The sequence below is a fragment of the Xenopus tropicalis genome, chromosome 1, assembly GCF_000004195.4.
Source record: "Xenopus tropicalis strain Nigerian chromosome 1, UCB_Xtro_10.0, whole genome shotgun sequence".
Classification (NCBI taxonomy): Eukaryota; Metazoa; Chordata; class Amphibia; order Anura; family Pipidae; genus Xenopus; species Xenopus tropicalis.
The window spans coordinates 12,414,133-12,432,810 of record NC_030677.2 but is presented as its reverse complement, the minus strand read 5'-3'; the positions used below and the strand labels follow the sequence as shown (position 1 = coordinate 12,432,810).

General features: G+C 45.0%; 1 protein-coding gene across 2 annotated transcripts; it reads right to left on the bottom strand.

Annotated features, from left to right (window-relative positions):
• Nucleotides 1-1,536: 1,536 nt before the first annotated feature.
• Nucleotides 1,537-12,745, bottom strand: gnrh2 (gonadotropin releasing hormone 2). 2 transcript variants are annotated; one of them, XM_012954217.3, is made up of 4 exons: nucleotides 12,633-12,745; nucleotides 4,524-4,699; nucleotides 3,810-3,890; nucleotides 1,537-1,821 (listed from the first exon to the last, which is right to left on the bottom strand). In XM_012954217.3, exons 2-4 carry the CDS (start codon nucleotides 4,659-4,661, stop codon nucleotides 1,783-1,785), a joined length of 258 nt encoding a protein of 85 aa, XP_012809671.1. In that variant the 5' UTR covers nucleotides 4,662-4,699; nucleotides 12,633-12,745; the 3' UTR covers nucleotides 1,537-1,782.
• Nucleotides 12,746-18,678: the final 5,933 nt, after the last annotated feature.

Genomic DNA, 18,678 nt, shown 5'->3' with positions numbered 1-18,678 from the left:
TTTGCACACAACATTCTCTGCTCACCTAGGGGTTTTTTTTTCAGGTTGGAAACCATAGAACCCCGTGGCCTGAATCAGGAATAAGACTTGCGTGCTGTATTCCGCTAATGTGGTTTTTACTTTTTGTACACGTTTTTGTTTTTACTGTTTCAGATACCGTTGGACTTATTCGGCCTGTTTGTGTCAAATGAAACGTTGTAACTAAGGACACTGATACTAAGGACATTGTATCTGCATTTATCCTCTTTATTTGTTTATGTGTGATTTTACAAACTGTGCCAGTAGATGGCGATCTACACGAGTGTATAAAAGCGAAGAAACATTGTATTCGTGCACCAAAATCTGAATTTTCTGGAGTGGTGAGTGCTGACTAAAAATACTGAGCTGCAAGTTGACCAGTTCTACCAACATATATATGAAAATTGCCCAATAATTTGGCCCTTACTGGGACCTCTACACTTCTGGGCCCCCATGCTTATAATTAGGCCCCTGCCCACTACTACTATTGGCAACACCTAAAGGTGCACTTTAGTAGCTTTATTTTTAGAAAGCTGAACTAGGGGGGTAGGCAGAAGGGGTAGCACCCCCCTTTGTGCCGGAGGCAAGTACCTACCCCTAGTTCCAGTCCTGCCTTTAGCAAAGACCCAGGTAAGTGAACTTGCATCAAATGATCCCACCCAATGGGCATATGATCATTATTTGCCCCCTTCTGTGATCAATGAGACGGATCTACTGCCTTGGGTACCTTGGGGGTGATGGCTACCAACCTATGTGTGGGCTCCAGTGAGCGACTCCCAGTTAGTAAGACTCTATTGAGAGGTTACTGGGGGGTTAAAAGTAAGTGGCCTCTGGGTGAGGACCCTCCAAACACTCCAAAGTCTTGGGTTGTGTCTACGAAATGTGAGCAGCTGCTTCCCATAGAAAGTAGAGGAACATCGGTGATGGAAACACCACCTCCGGGGGGTCTGAAAAATGGGCTTAGGAACCCTTGGAACCCAATGGCTGGAACACTATGTGTGTATTATGGATAGTCAGAACTAGAATGAGCAGCGGAGAAATGTAACAGGTAGATGGAGAGGTTCCCAGGTAATGACTATGTAGAGATACCGTAACCCGGGGTCCCCCTAGGAGCCTGAGATCCCACCATCACCATCCCTACCCAACAGCTTCCCTCCAGCAATACTGGAACATGTATGGGCAGCTGTGGGCAGATAATGGGCACAGAGATGGAGAATAATCAAGATTAAGATCAACCACTATGTATTAATATATATGTATTTTATTGGCTGCCTCCCCTCACCGAAACATCGCCCATTTTCCTAATATATGATTGGCCCAGCCCGTTCATTATAGTACGGTGCCAAAACACTTGAAATTGACCTCTGCTGTTAGCCCCGTGCAGAAAAATATGGCGTTCAAAGAACCTGAACTCTAGCCTTGGTCACGAGCAGAATAATGGAGTGGAATAGTGATACAGAATGGTATAGAGATATGTTTAGCCGGTATATATAAGCCACAGTAATATAAAACGGTATCTTCCATAAAGATAAATCTCCTTTATTACTTTCTTATTTTGTCTAAATCATCATAAAGATCAAAATGTACATTTCGTTTTAATTAGCAAACGTTAGAATCTCTTATTTTTTAGGGTCGGGTTTATTTGTCCGATCTGGCCCAGCGGACAGTACCATTGGTGTGTGGGGGGGGGGGCCATAGCTGTGGGAAGATCTTCCTAACGAAGTTCATGGCTTGCAAACGTCACGGCCTGGTGCCCACGGATGGTCATTTTCTCTGGCGCTCTCTTGGGAACAGGAATCGGGTCTGCGAGAAAGAGAGGAGAGTGAGGCTGAATGGAGACGGGTTCTCGTAAGGCTCAAGGCTGAAGTGGGAGAAGCCGCCAGTAGGCAAGTCGGCCACCATCATTTCCACATGATTAAATGAGATTAGTCTATACTTTTGCCCCAAAAGGAGCTTCCCCTCATACCCAGATCCAAACCTGCTCTCGTCCAATCAAGTCCTACATTTTTTTACATCTACAAACAGGACACTGTTTTGCCAAGACTGAGGCTCCACCTAAAACCCCTCTCAGATGCCATTCAGTAGAGTAGAAACATCTGACCGATCATATGTACAGGGTCGGACTGGGGGGTGAAGGGCCCACCGGGGCTCCTGTAGGTGCCCCCGCCGGCTGCGAACCCTTACCCCCCCACAGGGGCCCCCTTCCCAGGGACCCGCACCCGATGTCCTACCCCAAGCACGTCAATGGTTGGGCAGGAGGAGCGCCGGCAAGGGTCGGGTCTGGGCTGCCGGGGCCCACTGGGATTTTTACCGGCCCAGTCCGACCCTGCATATGTATTGCCTTTTGGGCATTGTTTGGAAATTTTAGGGCCGCTTTAAGCTACCAGAGGGCACAGGGCACAATTTAATTGGTGGGCCCCCACTGCCCCAAGGAATTTGTGGTAGAATAACCCTCAAGCATATGAAGTTCAATATAGTAAGGTGGGCAATGAAGAAATGGTCTGTGCTTATTCAATTAGACATGATGCCCAAGTGTGCTGCCCTGGAGCCACATCCCTGGGAGCAGATAACTGCCAATATGGCGATGCCAATGAAAAAACAGGGAAGAAATTACAATAACCATAAGAACCAATCACTTTCAGCGTGACTTTAGGGGCTGAACCTTTATGGCTCGCTCATCTGCTAGTGGAACCTATGTTGGTGCTTCGCCCACAATTCACTTTAGACACAAGAGCCCTGTATAAACACCAATTGGCCCATAGGCACTGACTCTTGCACCCTTTGAATATGATACAAGTAAGGGGCAAGCAAATAGCCAATCACAGCCCTTATTTGGCACCCCAAGTACATTTTCCATGCGTGTGTTGCTCCCCAACTCTTTCTACATTTGAATGTATAAAGGGTAAAAAGGTTGGGGCCCTCTGGCCAACATGTACCAGATTGTATTGGGCAGAATAATGCTCAAATATACTTTTCCCTCCTTTGTAAATCAGCCCTGTATCTTCAAGCACTGGATTCTGTCATGACAAAATAAATTATTGCGTCGTCAAATGGATCCCCCCAGTCACAAAATAAATTTCGTCGCAAAGTCAATTCATTAAACATAAAAATTCTTGGGTATTCCAATATGGTTTAGTCTAACAAACTTCCTTACCATGAAATTACTTTTTGTGGTGTAAAATGTTCTCTCAACAGACAAAATTGATTTTGTGGTGCAAATTACCTTGGAATTATATTATAAAGACAAAATAGTTTTTGTTTTGCCCTCTGAATTGCATGAAAATAGTCTTCTTACATGGGCCGATTGTAGCTCCCGATATGGGTCCCTTGGACCGATTCAGCAGCTTATCGCCCCGTGTAGGGGCAGCAACGTCTGGCCTGCCCGACCTACAACTGGCCTGAAATCGGGCAGATATCAATCGGGCAGGTTAAAAAATTTAGTCGGATTGGGGACTCGTTGGGCATCGGCTCGTTGATGTGGTCCTTGAATTGACTGCACCCGTTACCGTCGTTATAATTTGACTGTTTGGCCTAAATTCGCCCGTTATCGCCCACCCGTAGGTGGGGATATCGGGAGAAGATCCGCTCGCTTGGCGTATGGCCACCTTTAGTCTGATTTCTGTCAACCCAATGGGTAGGACGTGGCCATGATGCCAAGTAGAGACACAGGGACACACAATACATTGAAATAATTCAAAATATTTCAAAAGCCTGGATTGTATATGTCGCTCTCGGCAGTGAGAGAATTCTAACCAATCACCCAGAGACTGCTGTTATGGACGGTATCTCACCAGAAGGCCCTTTAGAATGCTCATTTCATTCATTGGGTAGTCACAACTTTCTCCTTCACAGGGCTTGAGCTCATCCGAAATCTAAAGGGTAAAGAGTTAGGAATAAGTATGTTATTTTACCCAGAAGGCTCACATCATTGACAGCTCATATAGTAGTATTACCCCCGACTGAGTCTAAAGGTGCCTATACATTGGCCGATTTCTGCTGGCAATTCAGCTCCTTCAGACCAATTCAGCAGCCTATCTGTCCATGTATGGGCACCACCTATGGGCCGAACCAACTGATATCTGGTCTAAAAGTGGCCAGATTTTGATTGGGCAGGTTTGATCTTTCCCGTAAAATTGGGAGCGCCATTGGCTCATTGATGCAGTCCTCAGTCCAATGGCCCATATACCCACCATTTGAATTAGATTGTTTGACCCTAGTGCCAAACAATCAAATTAGCCCAATATCGCCCACTGTAGGTGGTTTGTACCATGTATGGCCACCTTAAGGCAATCATTCAAAATAAGAAGGACAAACCCACTCAATAGCTCCATCTGCACAGAGTTGCCAAATACATTAAAGTAAAAATACTAGAGCTCTGATCCATGGAACCCCTCCTGGTACCAGAGTCAACACTTGCAGGAGGTCCATGAGGTAACCCCAAACCCACCTCTTGAACCAACATCTGGTGGAAGGATAATTTATCAATGGATATATTGATGACGTACCTCTGGGAATGAGCGCGTGTCCAGCTGCCTCTTTCCGCCTGGGTACCAACCATGTGACCAATGCTGGGCATTTGATAGGTGTGTGCTGAATGCAAAGAGGACTATCAGCAGGAGCACAAGGTGACCTTGACAGGCCATGAAGATGTTGATGCCGTTTGGAGTTGCTTAGAAGGGGCCTGGAAGTGAAAAATACAATCATGGTAAGATCACGCCAGTGAACTGTAGTTGTACATAGATAATAAAGGTAGCAGTACAAAAGCACTTGTAGCCCAGGTCTCTGTCTCTACGGGAGGCTCAGTTTGGCAGTACAACTGGTTTTATACAACCAAAACTTGCCCCCAAGACGGGAATTAAAAAATAAGCACCTACTTTGAGGCCACTGGGAGCAACATCCAAGGGGGGGGGTTGATATGCGTTACATATGGAAGCAAACTCTACTGGGAATGTATATTGAGACCTCCAGAATAAAGTGGCAGACCAGGCAAGAAGCCTAAAGGAGGCTTAGTTAGTACAGGTTCTGTCTCATATTGTCTTGTTTACACCCAAACTGGAGATGTAGGAAATATAAGCCAATAGGATAGAGCCTACATAAGGCCCAGTAGGTCCGGCCAACAGAACAGCCCGGATGATTGGCGAATCCCTAAAGCTAAGTTCTGCCTATGTGATTGTAAGCTGAACACATTGTTTAATCAGATTCAACCAGAAGTTAGGCAGGTCCCAAAGAGGTTGAGCTTGATGGACGGTGGTCTTTTTTTAGCCTTATCCACTATGTCAGATTTTGCCAACACACAGTAACAGATGGGCGACATTTGCCCAAACGTGCCTATAATTTCAACTCAAGTGGAACCAGGCTGTTTCGTCCATGAAACGATCCCCTGCCCAAGGCAAACACAAATGCATAACAAATTCAATTCTGAAGCATTATAAAGTCTCAAGTCCCAGTGTATCCCAGTGTTCTGCAATATTATATATCCTAAACCTGATATAGTCACATAGGGCAACAGGACTGTAACAGGGGGCAACTAGTTGGTGGTCCCGGCACAGGGAAGGAAGGAGAGCAAGTGTTGGTTGAGCCAAGAGAGTTGAGTTGCCTTCTTGCCAGGCTGGGACTGCTAGACGGGGGGCAACATGTAAAGGACTGAAAGAATGGGGGGCAAATATGGAACCTGATTTGGTGTCCCAGGTACCTTGGGTATTATACAGTGGGTGTCTAATTAGAACCCTAAAATATGAGGCTTCTACTTGGTGAATCCTTTAGGGATTCATAATGAAAAGTTGGAACCAAGGATATAGGAACAGAGGTCCTACAAGGAATAGAGAGGGGGCCATCTCCTATAGACTCTATACTCAAGACTTGTTTCCCATAGATGAAATTTTTTAAAATGTATTTCCCTTTTCTCTGTAATAATAAAACAGTACCTGTACTTGATCCCAACTAAGATATAATTACCCCTTATTGGGGGCAGAACAGCCCTATTGGGTTTATTTAATGGTTAAATGATTCCCTTTTCTCTGTAATAATAAAACAGTACCTGTACTTGATCCCAACTAAGATATAATTACCCCTTATTGGGGGCAGAACAGTCCTATTGGGTTTATTTAATGGTTAAATGATTCCCTTTTCTCTGTAATAATAAAACAGTACCTGTACTTGATCCCAACTAAGATATAATTACCCCTTATTGGGGGCAGAACAGCCCTATTGGGTTTATTTAATGGTTAAATGATTCCCTTTTCTCTGTAATAATAAAACAGTACCTGTACTTGATCCCAACTAAGATATAATTACCCCTTATTGGTGGCAGAACAGCCCTATTGGGTTTATTTAATGGTTAAATGATTCCCTTTTCTCTGTAATAATAAAACAGTACCTGTACTTGATCCCAACTAAGATATAATTACCCCTTATTGGGGGCAGAACAGCCCTATTGGGTTTATTTCATGGTTAAATGATTCCCTTTTCTCTGTAATAATAAAACAGTACCTGTACTTGATCCCAACTAAGATATAATTACCCCTTATTGGGGCAGAACAGCCCTATTGGGTTTATTTAATGGTTAAATGATTCCCTTTTCTCTGTAATAATAAAACAGTACCTGTACTTGATCCCAACTAAGATATAATTACCCCTTATTGGTGGCAGAACAGCCCTATTGGGTTTATTTAATGGTTAAATGATTCCCTTTTCTCTGTAATAATAAAACAGTACCTGTACTTGATCCCAACTAAGATATAATTACCCCTTATTGGGGCAGAACAGCCCTATTGGGTTTATTTAATGGTTAAATGATTCCCTTTTCTCTGTAATAATAAAACAGTACCTGTACTTGATCCCAACTAAGATATAATTACCCCTTATTGGTGGCAGAACAGCCCTATTGGGTTTATTTAATGGTTAAATGATTCCCTTTTCTCTGTAATAATAAAACAGTACCTGTACTTGATCCCAACTAAGATATAATTACCCCTTATTGGGGGCAGAACAGCCCTATTGGGTTTATTTCATGGTTAAATGACCCCAGGTCCCTAGCATTCTGGATAAGAGGTCCCATTCCTGTACAGTTCAGCATGGAATATCATTGGTCACATTTAGCTAGGAGTCAATCTGACTTGTTGTTACCTTTGGGGAATCCACCCAAACCCCTACTATATTATATATCTATATATTAAAGTCACTGACCCCAAAATTCCTACATGTATAATAGTAACTGCACTGAAATGCACCTGATGAATGGGGCTGGATCCTCGGTGACTGGAATGCACTTACTACCATGTATAATACGCGGGATAATAAATGATTATTCATTTATAAATATATACATTGTGGCATTAAACATGGATGACATTCAGTTCTGTTGGCGCTGTTGCTGTAATGGCAGCAGAATACATTGTTACTAAGAGAAGAATAAAACAGTGTTAAGAAATGAATAATTAAAGAGAATTAAATGGGAAATCACCTTTTTATCCTACAGTTGGCGGCGCCCGGGGGGCACGGTGCCCAAAGCCTTGCAGCAGCAGATGTACATGGGGATTTACTGACACTAACTGCGAAGCAATTGCAATGAAAAATAAATAAAAGGGGCCCCTGGTGGTGCAAGGGGGCGGGGGGGTATAGGGCAGATATATGGGGTACGAGAAGGGCTGCCCTGTGCCCCTCGACTCTCCATTCCAATTGAACTCGTACTTCATTCTCCGTAAGAAATTCTACTTCTGCGACTGAGCTCTGAGCCCCCCCATCGCCCCATTGTCCCATCGCCCCATTGTCCCATCACCCCATTGTCCCATCACCCCATTGTCCCATCACCACATTGCCCCATTGCCCCATCGTCCCATTGCCTCATCACCCCATTGTCCCATCACCACATTGCCCCATTGCCCCATCGTCCCATTGCCTCATCACCCCATTGTCCCATCACCACATTGCCCCATCTTCCCATTGCCCCATCACCCCATTGTCCCATCACCCCATTGCCCCATCGCCCCATTGCCCCATTGTCCCATCACCCCATTGTCCCAAATCGCCCCATTGTCCCATCACGCCATTGTCCCATCACCACATTGCCTCATCGCCCCATCGTCCCATTGCCCCATCACCCCATTGTCCCATCACCCCATTGCCCCATCGTCCCATCGCCCATCGCCCCATTGTCCCATCGCCCGATTGTGCCATTGTCCCATCGCCCCATTGTTCCATCACCCCATTGTCCCATTGCCCCATTGTCCCATCACCCCATTGCCCCATCGTCCCATTGTCCCATCACCCCATTGTGCCATTGCCCCATCGTGCCATTGCCCCATTGTGCCATTGCCCCATCGCCCCATCGTCCCATTGCCCCATCGCACCATTGCCCCATCACCTCATTGCCCCATTGTGCCATTGCCCCATCGCCCCATCGTCCCATTGCCCCATCGCACCATTGCCCCATCACCTCATTGCCCCATCGCCCCATTGTCCCATCGCCCCATTGTCCTATTGCCCCATCGCCCCATTGTCCCATCGCCCCATTGTGCCATTGCCCCATCACCTCATTGCCCCATCGCCCCATTGTCCCATCGCCCCATTGTCCCATCGCCCCATTGTGCCATTGCCCCATTGTCCCGTCGCCCCATTGTGCCATTGCCCCATCGCCCCATTATGCCATTGCCCCATCGTCCCATTGCCCCATCGCACCATTGCCCCATCACCTCATTGCCCCATCGCCCCATTGTCCCATCGCCCCATTGTCCCATTGCCCCATCGCCCCATTGTCCCATCGCCCCATTGTGCCATTGCCCCATTGTCCCATCGCCCCATTGTGCCATTGCCCCATCACCTCATTGCCCCATCGCCCCATTGTCCCATTGCCCCATTGTCCCATCGCCCCATCGCCCCATTGTGCCATCGCCCCATTGTCCCGTCGCCCCATTGTGCCATTGCCCCATTGCCCCATTATGCCATTGCCCCATCGTCCCATTGCCCCATCGCACCATTGCCCCATCGCACCATTGCCCCATCGCCCCATTGTCCCATCGCCCCATTGTCCCATCGCCCCATTGTCCCATCGCCCCATTGTCCCATTGCCCCATCACCCCATTGTCCCATCACCCCATCGCCCCATTGTCTGCCCCATTGTCCGCCCCATTGCCCCATCGCCCCATTGCCCCATCGCCCCATTGTCCCATCACCCCATTGTCCCATCGCCCCATTGTCTGCCCCATTGTCCGCCTCATTGCCCCATCGCCCCATCGCCCCATTGTCCCATCACCCCATTGCCTCATTGCCCCATTGTCCCATCGCCCCATTGTCTGCCCCATTGTCCGCCTCATTGCCCCATCGCCCCATTGTCCCATCACCCCATCGCCTCATCGCCCCATTGTCCCATCACCCCATTGCCTCATTGCCCCATTGCCCACTCCCTACTGGTCAGAATTGTGTTTCCTCCTGTCGCTAAACTGGAACCCACACCGACATCCAAAGGTGCATTTATAGATGTAAAAGCCTTTAGAAAAAAGAATAAAAAGAACATTTTTGCGTTCTCGGGGGGGGGGGTCTCGGGGGGAGGGTCTTGGGGGGGGTCTCTGGGGGGGGGGATGTGACTGTGAATAATTTATAGTTATTGTTATAAACAACGTGACAGAAGTGCGAAATAAAGGAAATAAAGGGAGAGGAACTGAGCAAATATTTACTGGCTTTAAATTGGATTGGGGGGGGGGGCAGTCTGGGATAGGGATACGTGTATTTATGTCCATCTTACCCCCCCCCCTTCCCTAAGGGATAGGATGATCCACTAAATTGAAAACTGGGGTGTGCAGGCCCCCCCTACTGGCCCCCCCTACTGGCCCCCATACCCCCCCAGGGGCCCCTGCCTCCTGCACACCCACCCCTCACTGATTATGTGCTTATATATATATACACAGATACATTATATCTAGATATGTATAATAAAGGAGTGATTAACCCATGGTTTACAGATTACTATTGGAAGTCAGATTGCAATTGGTCTTCATTGTTTTATTTGTGGTTTTTGAATCATTTAGCTTTTTGTTCAGCAGCTTTCCAGTTTGGCATTTTAGCAGCTATCTGGTTGCTAGGGCCCAATTTGACCTAGTAACCAGGCAGGGGTTTGAATGAGAAATTAGAACATGAATAGAGACTGAAGAAATTAAAAAATAACGATTACAATGAGATTTCGGTCTCACAGAGCAATCGTTTTTTGGGCTGCCGGGGTCAGCGACCCCCATTTGAAAGCTGGAAAGTGGCAGAAGAGGAAGGCAAATAATTCAAAAACTGTAACAAATAAATAATGAAGACCAATTGAAAAGTTGCTAAGAAATGGCCATTCTATAACATACTGAAAGTTAACTTAAAGGTGAACCCACCCCTTTACAATCATGCACCATTTACAGTACATTTATATACAGAGAAATGTTCTGTTTTATTATTACAGAGAAAAGGGAATCAATTAACCATTAAATAAACCCAATAGGGCTGTTCTGCCCCCAATAAGGGGTAATTATATCTTAGTTGGGATCAAGTACAGGTACTGTTTTATTATTACAGAGAAAAGGGAATCATTTAACCATTAAATAAACCCAATAGGGTTGTTCTGCCCCAATAAGGGGTAATTATATCTTAGTTGGGATCAAGTACAGGTACTGTTTTATTATTACAGAGAAAAGGGAATCATTTAACCATTAAATAAACCCAATAGGGCTGTTCTGCCCCAATAAGGGGTAATTATATCTTAGTTGGGATCAAGTACAGGTACTGTTTTATTATTACAGAGAAAAGGGAATCATTTAACCATTAAATAAACCCAATAGGGCTGTTCTGCCCCAATAAGGGGTAATTATATCTTAGTTGGGATCAAGTACAGGTACTGTTTTATTATTACAGAGAAAAGGGAATCATTTAACCATTAAATAAACCCAATAGGGCTGTTCTGCCCCAATAAGGGGTAATTATATCTTAGTTGGGATCAAGTACAGGTACTGTTTTATTATTACAGAGAAAAGGGAATCATTTAACCATTAAATAAACCCAATAGGGCTGTTCTGCCCCAATAAGGGGTAATTATATCTTAGTTGGGATCAAGTACAGGTACTGTTTTATTATTACAGAGAAAAGGGAATCATTTAACCATTAAATAAACCCAATAGGGCTGTTCTGCCCCAATAAGGGGTAATTATATCTTAGTTGGGATCAAGTACAGGTACTGTTTTATTATTACAGAGAAAAGGGAATCATTTAACCATTAAATAAACCCAATAGGGCTGTTCTGCCCCAATAAGGGGTAATTATATCTTAGTTGGGATCAAGTACAGGTACTGTTTTATTATTACAGAGAAAAGGGAATCATTTAACCATTAAATAAACCCAATAGGGCTGTTCTGCCCCAATAAGGGGTAATTATATCTTAGTTGGGATCAAGTACAGGTACTGTTTTATTATTACAGAAAAAAAGGAATCAACTTTAAAATATTATTTATTAGATTAAAATTGAGTCTATGGGAGATTCTGTTTCTGTGCTTTTGGAGCTTTCTGGATAATGGGTTTCCCATACTTGTATTAAGTTTAAGACATATTTAAAAATGATACTGTTCACATAACAGTATATGGACGTATTTATAAAGTATATATGTACATGCATACTCTGGATACCCATGTATTATGAGAATAGTTTTTGCGCATAGATATTTCAATTGTAACATTTTTCATTTTCATTATATTTTCAAAATATGTTCTTAAGAAAAATGTATAATTCTGTAATACTATACTATCTATCTATCTATTTGTCTGCCTATCTATCTATCTATCTATCTCTCTATCTATTATCTATCTATCTATCTATCTATCTATCTATCTATCTATCTATCTCTCTATCTATCATCTATCTATCTCTCTATCTATTATCTATCTCTCTATCTATCTATCTATCTATCTATCTATCTGTCTGTCTGTCTGTCTGTCTGTCTGTCTATCTATCTATCTATCTATCTATCTATCTATCTATCATCTATCATCTATCTATCTCTCTATCTATCATCTATCTATCTCTCTATCTATTATCTATCTCTCTATCTATCTATCTATCTATCTATCTGTCTGTCTGTCTGTCTGTCTGTCTATCTATCTATCTATCTATCTATCTATCTATCATCTATCATCTATCTATCTATCTATCTATCTATTTACACTAGTGCTATCTGTCTATCTATCTATCTATCTATCTATCTATCTATCTATCTATTTATACTAGTGCTATCTGTCTATCTATCTATCTATCTATCTATCTATATCATCTATCTATCTATCTATCTGTCTGTCTGTCTGTCTATCTATCTATTTATCTTTCTTTATTTCTCTTTCTTACTTTTTCCTTTTTTTCATTCTTACTCGTATTTATCTGTTTCTTTCTTTCTTTCTTTCATCTATCTATCTATCTATCTATCTATCTATCTATCTCTCTTCTTTATCTTTCTTTCTCTTCAACCATAATTATATAACATTATAACAATTATCTATATATATCTATATGTGAGTTCACAGTATATAGACATATAGTAAAGCACACACACACAGTATATGAGAATGTCTGTATATTCTATAAGAGGTATAATGGCACTTACCTGACAGGCTGCGCTGCTCCAGGTGTGAGTGAGGGCTGAGTATTTGCCCGGGTATTTATACCCTCCCTGTGCCGGGGTATTCCTGCCCTCGCTGTGGGACAGCCTGTTGCTGACGTGGGGCTCTTGCCTTCTGATTAGTGAGAGGCTCCCCAGTTAAGCCCTGGGCCAGCGGGGGGGGGTTTGATGAGACATTTGGGCAGCGTCTCTTGGGCTCGGGGCTCACACACATTAATGAGCAACAGATTGTCAGGTTTGTGTGTATAGAAACCCTGTGTGATTTCCCTTCATCCCTGCTCTGCATTATACAAAGGGCAAAGGAGAGGGATCGGGGGGGCAAGTGTAACCGGCTGAATACATTAATAGATCCCACAGAAATTACCCTGCGGAGGGTTCCTCCAATCAATACGGCACGCCGGCGCTCCAGCAACGGCAAATTAACTCTTGTGCATTTCCAGCTTAGTGTTACATCTGCTGATTGTATGTGTGTATATGTGTGTATGAGTATGCTTGTATGTGTGTGGGTATATATATATATACAGGTATAGGATCCGTTATCCGGAAACCTGTTATCCAGAACACTCCGAATTACGAAGAGCCTGTCTCCCATAGACTCTATTTTAATCAAATGATTCATAATTTTTAAACTGATTGATTCCTTTTCTCTGTAAAAATAAAACAGTACCTGTACTTGATCCCAACTAAGATATAATTACCCCTTATTGGGGGCAGAACAGCCCTATTGGGTTTATTTCATGGTTAAATGATTCCCTTTTCTCTGTAATAATAAAACAGTACCTGTACTTGATCCCAACTAAGATATAATTACCCCTTATTGGGGGCAGAACAGCCCTATTGGGTTTATTTAATGGTTAAATGATTCCCTTTTCTCTGTAATAATAAAACAGTACCTGTACTTGATCCCAACTAAGATATAATTACCCCTTATTGGGGCAGAACAGCCCTATTGGGTTTATTTAATGGTTAAATGATTCCCTTTTCTCTGTAATAATAAAACAGTACCTGTACTTGATCCCAACTAAGATATAATTACCCCTTATTGGGGGCAGAACAGCCCTATTGGGTTTATTTCATGGTTAAATGATTCCCTTTTCTCTGTAATAATAAAACAGTACCTGTACTTGATCCCAACTAAGATATAATTACCCCTTATTGGGGCAGAACAGCCCTATTGGGTTTATTTCATGGTTAAATGATTCCCTTTTCTCTGTAATAATAAAACAGTACCTGTACTTGATCCCAACTAAGATATAATTACCCCTTATTGGGGGCAGAACAGTCCTATTGGGTTTATTTAATGGTTAAATGATTCCCTTTTCTCTGTAATAATAAAACAGTACCTGTACTTGATCCCAACTAAGATATAATTACCCCTTATTGGGGGCAGAACAGTCCTATTGGGTTTATTTAATGGTTAAATGATTCCCTTTTCTCTGTAATAATAAAACAGTACCTGTACTTGATCCCAACTAAGATATAATTACCCCTTATTGGGGCAGAACAGCCCTATTGGGTTTATTTCATGGTTAAATGATTCCCTTTTCTCTGTAATAATAAAACAGTACCTGTACTTGATCCCAACTAAGATATAATTACCCCTTATTGGGGGCAGAACAGCCCTATTGGGTTTATTTAATGGTTAAATGATTCCCTTTTCTCTGTAATAATAAAACAGTACCTGTACTTGATCCCAACTAAGATATAATTACCCCTTATTGGGGGCAGAACAGCCCTATTGGGTTTATTTCATGGTTAAATGATTCCCTTTTCTCTGTAATAATAAAACAGTACCTGTACTTGATCCCAACTAAGATATAATTACCCCTTATTGGGGCAGAACAGCCCTATTGGGTTTATTTAATGTTTTATTTTTTAGTAGACTTACGGTATGGGGATCCAAATTACAGAAAGGCCCCTAATCCGGAATACCCTTGGTCCCGAGCATTCTGGATAATGGGTCCTATACTTGTATATAGAGGAAGAACCAAGGAGGAACACTCCCTAAACTAAAAAAAATCAAACGTACTATGCTTTCTATATATATATATATCCCATTTAGATTGTAAGCTCTACGGGGCAGGGACCTCCATGCTCTTGTGTCTTTGATTCTTAACTTATTGCACCCATTCTCCTGTACATAAGTAGCACTTTATAAATACAGATATACAGTAAATACATACATATGTGTGTGTATATATATAAAATACACAACAACCATAAATGCATTGAAAATTATATCCATATAAATGTCCTTAGTGATGTCATTTCTGTCACATGACTCAATGAAACTTGTTCTATGACCTGTATAAAAGCACTCAGCCATCAGCCCTTTATATGGCCATGGGACTCAGTGGTGACTTATAATATCCCTATATGTTACAATAGGGGGTACTTTATTCACTATATATTATAAGGAACTCCTCGGGGACTTATAATATCCCTATATGTTACAATAGGGGGTACTTTATTCACTATATATTATAAGGAACTCCTCGGGGGCTTATAATATCCCTATATGTTACAATAGGGGGCACTTTATTCACTATATATTATAAGGAACTCCTCGGGGGCTTATAATATCCCTATATGTTACAACAGGGGGTACATTACTCACTATATATCTGTAGATCAGGGTCCATGCATTTATTATAAGGATATGAAAGTGCAATATCACGGCTGATTACCGGTGAAGCCTCTTTATCTCTCGCACTTTCATTATTAAACCAACCCCAGGCGTCTCCGTGCAGCACAGTGTTTATATAAAGGGCAGAGGAACCTGCTTTGCCAGTTAGGGTGAAGACACACAGAGCTACTTAGTAGCAGCTACTTCTCACGGCTAAAATCCCCTGCCATAGACAATACTGATAATTACCTCTGCTAAACACACGTAGAGACAATTATCAGTAAATGATCAGCATTGTCTGTTTTAGTAGCTGTAACAAGTAGCTGCTACTAAGTAGCTCCGTGTGTCTTCACCGTCCTGTTTCACTCTCCCCTGTTCTGTACCTGCTCTGTCTTGCTCCACTCTCTCCTGTTCTACCCTGACTCCATCCTGCTCCACTCTCTCCTGTTCTACCCTGACTCCATCCTGCTCCACTCTCTCCTGTTCTACCCTGACTCCATCCTGCTCCACTCTCTCCTGTTCTACCCTGACTCCATCCTGCTCCACTCTCTCCTGTTCTACCCTGACTCCATCCTGCTCCACTCTCTCCTGTTCTACCCTGACTCCATCCTGCTCCGCTCTCTCCTGTTCTACCCTGACTCCATCCTGCTCCGCTCTCTCCTGTTCTACCCTGACTCCATCCTGCTCCGCTCTCTCCTGTTCTACCCTGACTCCATCCTGCTCCACTCTGTCCTGTTCTACCCTGACTCCATCCTGCTCCACTCTCTCCTGTTCTACCCTGACTCCATCCTGCTCCACTCTCTCCTGTTCTACCCTAACTCCATCCTGCTCCGCTCTCTCCTGTTCTACCCTGACTCCATCCTGCTCCGCTCTCTCCTGTTCTACCCTGACTCCATCCTGCTCCGCTCTCTCCTGTTCTACCCTGACTCCATCCTGCTCCACTCTCTCCTGTTCTACCCTGACTCCATCCTGCTCCGCTCTCTCCTGTTCTACCCTGACTCCATCCTGCTCCGCTCTCTCCTGTTCTACCCTGACTCCATCCTGCTCCGCTCTCTCCTGTTCTACCCTGACTCCATCCTGCTCCACTCTCTCCTGTTCTACCCTGACTCCATCCTGCTCCGCTCTCTCCTGTTCTACCCTGACTCCATCCTGCTCCGCTCTCTCCTGTTCTACCCTGACTCCATCCTGCTCCACTCTCTCCTGTTCTACCCTGACTCCATCCTGCTCCGCTCTCTCCTGTTCTACCCTTACTCCATCCTGCTCCACTCTCTCCTTTTCTACCCTGACTCCATCCTGCTCCACTCTCTCCTGTTCTACCCTGACTCCATCCTGCTCCACTCTCTCCTGTTCTACCCTGACTCCATCCTGCTCCGCTCTCTCCTGTTCTACCCTGACTCCATCCTGCTCCACTCTCTCCTGTTCTACCCTGACTCCATCCTGCTCCGCTCTCTCCTGTTCTACCCTGACTCCATCCTGCTCCGCTCTCTCCTGTTCTACCCTGACTCCATCCTGCTCCACTCTCTCCTGTTCTACCCTGACTCCATCCTGCTCCGCTCTCTCCTGTTCTACCCTGACTCCATCCTGCTCCGCTCTCTCCTGTTCTACCCTGACTCCATCCTGCTCCGCTCTCTCCTGTTCTACCCTGACTCCATCCTGCTCCACTCTCTCCTGTTCTACCCTGACTCCATCCTGCTCCGCTCTCTCCTGTTCTACCCTGACTCCATCCTGCTCCGCTCTCTCCTGTTCTACCCTGACTCCATCCTGCTCCGCTCTCTCCTGTTCTACCCTGACTCCATCCTGCTCCACTCTCTCCTGTTCTACCCTGACTCCATCCTGCTCCGCTCTCTCCTGTTCTACCCTGACTCCATCCTGCTCCGCTCTCTCCTGTTCTACCCTGACTCCATCCTGCTCCGCTCTCTCCTGTTCTACCCTGACTCCATCCTGCTCCGCTCTCTCCTGTTCTACCCTGACTCCATCCTGCTCCACTCTCTCCTGTTCTACCCTGACTCCATCCTGCTCCGCTCTCTCCTGTTCTACCCTGACTCCATCCTGCTCCGCTCTCTCCTGTTCTACCCTTACTCCATCCTGCTCCACTCTCTCCTTTTCTACCCTGACTCCATCCTGCTCCACTCTCTCCTGTTCTACCCTGACTCCATCCTGCTCCACTCTCTCCTGTTCTACCCTGACTCCATCCTGCTCCGCTCTCTCCTGTTCTACCCTGACTCCATCCTGCTCCACTCTCTCCTGTTCTACCCTGACTCCATCCTGCTCCGCTCTCTCCTGTTCTACCCTGACTCCATCCTGCTCCGCTCTCTCCTGTTCTACCCTGACTCCATCCTGCTCCACTCTCTCCTGTTCTACCCTGACTCCATCCTGCTCCACTCTGTCCTGTTCTACCCTGACTCCATCCTGCTCCGCTCTCTCCTGTTCTACCCCGACACCATCCTGCTCCACTCTCTCCTGTTCTACCCCGACTCCATCCTGCTCCACTCTCTCCTGTTCTACCCCGACTCCATCCTGCTCCGCTCTCTCCTGTTCTACCCCAATCCATCCTGCTCCACTCTCTCCTGTTCTACCCTGACTCCATCCTGCTCCACTCTCTCCTGTTCTGCCCTGACTCCAACCTGCTCCACTCTCTCCTGTTCTACCCTTACTCCATCCTGCTCCACTCTCTCCTGTTCTACCCCGACACCATTCTGCTCCACTCTGTCCTGTTCTACCCTGACTCCATCCTGCTCCACTCTCTCCTGTTCTACCCTGACTCCATCCTGCTCCACTCTCTCCTGTTCTACCCTGACTCCATCCTGCTCCACTCTCTCCTATTCTACCCTAACTCCATCCTGCTCCGCTCTCTCCTGTTCTACCCTGACTCCATCCTGCTCCGCTCTCTCCTGTTCTACCCTGACTCCATCCTGCTCCGCTCTCTCCTGTTCTACCCTGACTCCATCCTGCTCCACTCTCTCCTGTTCTACCCTGACTCCATCCTGCTCCGCTCTCTCCTGTTCTACCCCAACTCCATCCTGCTCCGCTCTCTCCTGTTCTACCCTGACTCCATCCTGCTCCACTCTCTCCTGTTCTACCCTGACTCCAACCTTCTCCACTCTCTCCTGTTCTACCCTGACTCCATCCTGCTCCACTCTCTCCTGTTCTACCCTGACTCCAACCTACTCCACTCTCTCCTGTTCTACCCTGAATCCATCCTGCTCCAGACTGTTCTGTTCTATGCCAACTCATTGTTGCTCAACTCTGTCATGTTCTACTCCAACTATGTCCTGCTCCACTGTCTTATTCCACACCCACTCCATTCTTTTGCACTCTGTCCTGTTCTACACCTGCTCCATCTTGCTTGTATGTTCTGTTCCAGTCTTTCCAGGTCTTTGCCAACTCCAATTTGCTCCTTTCTGT

Coding starts and splice junctions, on each gene's coding strand:
- gnrh2 (XM_012954217.3), bottom strand. CDS start 4,661: ATGGCCTGTCAAGGTCACCTTGTGCTCCTGCTGATAGTCCTCTTTGCA. Junction 3,891..4,523: donor ACACGCGCTCATTCCCAGAG/GTACGTCATCAA, acceptor TTTACCCTTTAG/ATTTCGGATGAGCTCAAGCC. Junction 1,822..3,809: donor GCATTCTAAAGGGCCTTCTG/GTGAGATACCGT, acceptor TCTTTCTCGCAG/ACCCGATTCCTGTTCCCAAG.